The 6000-nt window shown below is 34.5% G+C and overlaps 1 protein-coding gene across 1 annotated transcript; it reads left to right on the top strand.

Annotated features, from left to right (window-relative positions):
• Positions 1–989: 989 nt before the first annotated feature.
• Positions 990–4087, top strand: LOC137390363 (Golgi-associated plant pathogenesis-related protein 1-like). Its single transcript, XM_068076696.1, has 3 exons — positions 990–1069; positions 2519–2661; positions 3783–4087. Exons 1-3 carry the CDS (start codon positions 990–992, stop codon positions 4085–4087), a joined length of 528 nt encoding a protein of 175 aa, XP_067932797.1.
• The last annotated feature ends 1913 nt before the right edge of the window (positions 4088–6000 follow it).

Below are 6000 nucleotides of genomic sequence, written 5' to 3'. Positions count from 1 at the left end.
CATCAAACAACATTAAAAGGCAAGATAGCAAACAAAACTATGTGGCAAATATTTCACATCCTTGTTTTCACACCGACAGGATTTTTTATTAGAACAGTTTTTCCCCATTTGCAAATGAGCGCTGCTGAAAACAATCGAAGTCTGATATACCAAAGCCTAAACATTTCTGGTTTAAATTTGATTCTTAAGCAAAAAAGATCAAAACAATCACTAGGTTGACTTACTTCCCTACAGTAATGAGTTTTAGGGTCAGCTGTCTGCTTTACCAATTGTTATTGAATATTTAAAATAACTTATAAATAATAGCTTATTGAGAAATCTATACCAAAAATTATTGGTCAGTGACACCTGACACTCAATTCGCTTTGCTCAGTGATATCTGACTCTTAATCTGCTTTGATATGTGACACCTGAGGCTTAATTCACTTATATCACTGATATGTAACAGCTTATCTGTCATTCTGATGATCAGTTCAGCTTACTTACGCTTTACATTGCCGATCCGCTTAAAACTGTGACACCTGACAGTTGAGTTGTTAAGGTTACCGTCATTTGAGCTTTTTAGGTGTCTGACAACTAACAGTTCAGATGGTGAGGTGACTGACATCTGACAGTTGAGCTGCTAAGGTGACTGGCATTTGACAGTTCATTGGTTACTGTTTTTGTTGTCTGACACTTGATCTGTTCAGCTCACTGACATCTGACAGATAGTCTAGTAAGATCTCCTAACTCTGACAGATGACAACTTGAGTTCAGTGCTTTCTAACACATTCCATGCTAATACTACTGACACTCACATTTAAAACAATGTGATGGCCTACACATGGCAGGCATTGTCAGAGATGTCCTATTACAGATTTCAAACATAACAAAGACATTTTATATTTTCTGTCACACATAGCTTTGCGTGGGGTGCTCTGCATGCGCATAACCGGCTAAGACAAAGACACGGTTGTCCAGCGATAACTCTGAATATGAGGCTATGCAAAATGGCTTACTCCCAAGCACGCTTTTTAGCAGACAATGAAATGTTTGAACACAGCGAGAAAGAGGAAAGACGACATGCAGAGTGAGTACATAGTTTTGAATGTAGATTTGATGTCGCCTGCTTAGCATATCCAAACAGAGTAAACCACAAATTCTATCACCTTTATGTTTGCACCATGAAAAGTGTGCCTTTCACAGCAGACAAACTTTTTTGTGCTTATGTTTTGAGATGATTGGCTACGAAAGATTATTATGGTAATGTAATTGTTGTAAATATCGTTGACATACATTCGGCACGAAAAGTTCATTAGCCTGCGGTTGGATAACTCTACATGTTTTTAGACTATGGCAGGATAACTCCATTATGCTTTAGCCAAATATTAGGCTAAATAAACTAAAGCTTACAACACATAAAAAGTTTAAAAAAACCAAAACCAGTTGTATTTATAGAATGTACACGCAGGAACAATAACGTGCCTTAGTCATCAGGAAGCTTTCATCATCTGAGCAAGTTTATATTTCTGTCTCAGCTGCGCGCATTGTCTAAGATTTTGAGTCTTATAAACATAAAATACATATAGATAAGAGTTCCGAGTGTTTATGGGAGTATGTATTATTATAATATAGCAATCATATTAGCAGAAAATCGTAATGAAAATACAAAAAATCTTTTTAAAAAATTTTTTTTTAATGATAGTACCCTAGGACACTTATGTATTCGCCGCATTTAACTTTTGCGTTTTCGCGGAGTCATCCTCTCACGAAAATTTCATGAGCGAAACTAAACTATCATAACGAACGAGCAAAAACGCGGAATTAAATAGCTTTGTTCATTGATAGTCCAAAACAAATGGCAGCAAGCGATCAAATTGCATTATCGATCTCGGCCACACAATTCTACCTGCGGTTCACAATTACAAACTAAAGCCAAGTTGAAAAAATTTTTCTTACCGGTGAACCAAACCTGAAAAATCTAATTACCTGTATATTTGTTCCACTGCATTTTTTTTTACATCATCATATTTTCGCACCCATCAGAGCTGCGAAATTAAGTTGCATCGAAATTTTACTCTGTGTGCTACTCACGAAACTAAATACTAGCGAAATATAAGTGTCCTAGGGTATATATCATTAAGAAAAGCATATCTATTCTGGAGTTATCTATTCATGCTAAAAAGCTATAGTACTCTGCCTAAAACATATCTCAATCTCCACTATCCAGTTAGTGAGGGATCTTTGATTACTTCGACAAAGAATACTAATTCTAATCTAATCTAATTCTATTAGACTTGTACCACTTCAAACATCTGGTTCCAAATGGACCTTTAATTACTGGTTGCCACATGCGAATCATAGCAAATAATATCTTGAAAAAAATAGAGTTATGTTTTTTAATATTACCTAAAATTTATAAAAAAAAATTTATTCATTCAGAAAGGTCAACATACAAAGTTTTAGTCTCAGTGTCATTCATAAGATAGTGACACTTCAGACTCCTGGAAAAACCATATTCTTTGTTTCTTATTACTAGCGGATTCTGTGGAGAAAACTTAGCGGAGGCCATTGTCTGGCATGATGAATACAAGAGGCCAAATGGTGAGGACGTCACCACAATTTGGTACAATGAATCAGAGAATTATGACTACGAAGCTGGAGGATTTCATCCTGACTGTGGTGAGTATATCAAGTTTCTGTGAACATTAGTAAAATTTGTAACAAATTATAACCAATGCAACCACTTGCTGTCACCTGCTGTAAGTCTTCAACTTAAGCTCAAATAAATATAATGATTAATGATAAAAAAATTTGCGCAGAGATATCACCAAGCTGTTTTACATGACAAAGTTGTTTGATAAAGGCTGCTGACCTTGTATGTCTGCTGATCCTGTATGCCTGCTGACCCTGTATGTTTGCCTCATGTGTGATAACAAACTGCAGAAACAATGCTTTTGTTAATTTTATCACTAAATGGCTAATGTACTTTTTTGTGTTATGACATCAAAAAATGATTTAGCAATGATACTGCAGAATATTATAGAAATTATAAATAAAATACAAAGATTGCATCATAAAGTTGAATGTTAGTGTAGAGTGCCACCAGTTATGTCATGTTTAGATAAGGTCTTCTCCATGACCTTTGTTTTATGTCATGTTAACAGTAGGTTTATATTAAGTTAACAGAAGGTTAACAATAACATACCATCAACTATAGTGTTGCTGTCTTACCTTAATCAAACACAAATTTATATTTATTATAAATCTGAGGGATTAGTTTCGTTACATATTCATCAAGAAACTGCTGCCACATGTCATTAACTAAATGGTAAAAGTTTTTTTCTACTGCCAAATGCGGTAATTACTAATTCAAAAATAAAACATTGAAATGCAACTAACAAACAGATTGAAATGTTTTTTCAACTTCTGGTACATTTTTTATAAAACTGGTGGTTGACAATCAGATTTTATAAAGCTTTGAAACAGATGGTTGACCAATCATATTTTATAGGGCTTTAAAACTGGCGGTTGGCCAATCAGATTTTATAGGGCTTTAAAACTGGCGGTTGACCAATCAGATTTCATAAAACTTTAAAACTGGCGGTTGACCAATCAGATTTCATAAAGCTTTAAAACTGATGGTTGACCAATCCTATTTAATAAAGCTATAAAAAAGGTTATAACATAGTAATGCTCATAAAACACAAATGTTTTATGAATACTGCCGCAAAGAGAAGTTCAAGTGAGGAATTGTGGGTATTTTTGAATTCCCCTCACACTTAGTTGCTTTTTTATTGTAGCGCAGTTTACGCAGCTGATTTGGAGAGCTACTAGAATGTTTGGAATTGCCTTTGCAGAATATGAACCGAGTGATGCGAAAGGCTTTGTTAAAACAGTTATTGTGGCCAACTACTTTCCTTGTGGAAATGTGGAAAATCAGTTTAAAGAAAATATAGGGGAGCCGATGCAGACATCTGGACCCGACCAACAGAGTAAACTGCAGCGAAAGATTGAGCAATACAGACGAAAAAAAGCTCGCCATGGAAATCAAAAATACTCCATCTTTGGGGGCCGACAGGTCACCTCTCCTGGAAACTTGGCTTGATTTCCTCATTATTATAGAATTTGTAATTTGATTTTGTAAATATAAAATTTTGTTGTTGAATCTTAGTTGCATTTAGGAGTCTTCTAAACCAGATAATATTCAATTTGTAGAGATTCTATAAATTTAGTTGTAACCTTTTAACATTAGCTAATGAACCGTAAATGACTCGCTGACAGTAAGCTGTGGCATTATTAAAACTATCTTGCAACCATTTTGTTTTTCATAAAGCCCTAGTTACTAGCTCTTGAGCCTTGTGGCTTGTAATAGATAGATAAAGAGATAAATAAATAAATAAATAAATAACTAGATAGATAGATAGGGAGGGAAATAGATAGGTAGAGAAATAAGAAGATAGATAGACAGAGAAATAAAAAATTAGATAGATATATATATATATATATATATTTATATATATATATGAAAAAATATTAAAAAGAAAGTAAACTTTTAGTATCGCTACAGATTTGAGAAAATTTAGACCATGAGACAAAAAATAAAATAAATACTGGTAATAGTAATAAGTTTGTCCTTATTAAGCAGGAGAATACTAAATAAATATGTTTTAACTGCCCAGCTAATGTACAACCACTTAAATTTAAAATTGGCTAATGGACGATTAAAAATAAAGATATTTATAGCATCACTTTAAACCAAAAAGGTGAGCTTAAATTAGAATGTAACAATTATCACTTCGGTCTTCACCTTCCACAGTCAAGATAAACAGACTGTGGAAGGTGAAGACCGAAGTGATACCAATAGTAATTGATGCACTTGGAACAATATCAATGAGGCATATAGCATACCCGGCGGAGGTGGGAGTGAACATGTCTTTTGAGACTATACAGAAGACAGCCATCTTAGGAACAGCTCACATATTGAGGAAGATCCTCTTTTAGTAGAATTGAAGAAGATGTTGGATCCTTTGGCCTTTTGTTAAGACCCGGACTCAACACGGACTAAAACCAGTCACCTACCACCACACGACTGTGAAGAAAAACTTTTACAATAATAATAATAATAGGAACAATTGTTCCATTACATGGTATAAACTGTCAAACATGTTAGTTGATCAACAAAAGCAGATTTCCAAATGAAAATGTACCAAATTACATTGATGAATCTTGATGGATAAACAACTGGCTTCTTACTCATCTCATTACTACAATCTTCTGCAGGTCATTTTGTGAAAGAAAAGGCTACTTACTGGAAAATAAAGGCTAATAACCCTGGCGTCTATGATTTGAATTAAACCAAAAAGCTTTGCTTTTAAGCACTGCTATTAAAAACATTTGTCAGCAGAAAGTCCAGCATTCTGGTCTCTTTCTCTCTCTCCCCTCTCTGGTCAGAACTCAAATTTATCATTGTTTGGAAACTTGAAAATGGCTGCGACTTCAATGAGCATAAAACTGCTAGAAAATGACAGCAGATTTCCAGTACAGATGAAAGTAACCATTTGAAATGCCAGTATTGTCCAAGAAAAAGCGAGTAAAAAAATGAGCAACACAGTTACTCTAGAAAACTCAAAAATGGCGTAGCAAGCAGCCCTCCTACTCTGTAAAGAGACATGAAGAGAGAAATTGCTCAATCAGGAAAAAGCAATTTTATCTAAAGTCATTACTTATTACTGTAAGGTGATTAAAAGTTAAAATTTTTACAACACATTTGCATACATACTTTAAAAACCATGTCTCTAAAGTATACTGGAGGTACTTAACACACCCTTTCAACAGAAATTAGGTTTCAATTTGCAGACAAGATTTATCCTCCCACGTATGACAAATTTCTAAAAGATGCCTTGAAGCCGGGCCACCAGATAATTGAGGGAATTTTTTTCTCACCTGAGCCTACACCTTAGTAAACTCTGCTGCATAGTTAGGCTTTGCTTTTCTACACTTGCGGGTTACACGGGATTA

Source organism: Watersipora subatra, chromosome 3, assembly GCF_963576615.1.
Source record: "Watersipora subatra chromosome 3, tzWatSuba1.1, whole genome shotgun sequence".
Classification (NCBI taxonomy): domain Eukaryota; kingdom Metazoa; phylum Bryozoa; class Gymnolaemata; order Cheilostomatida; family Watersiporidae; genus Watersipora; species Watersipora subatra.
The sequence above is the reverse complement of the archived record's forward strand: the minus strand, read 5'-3'. Positions and strand labels throughout refer to the sequence as shown.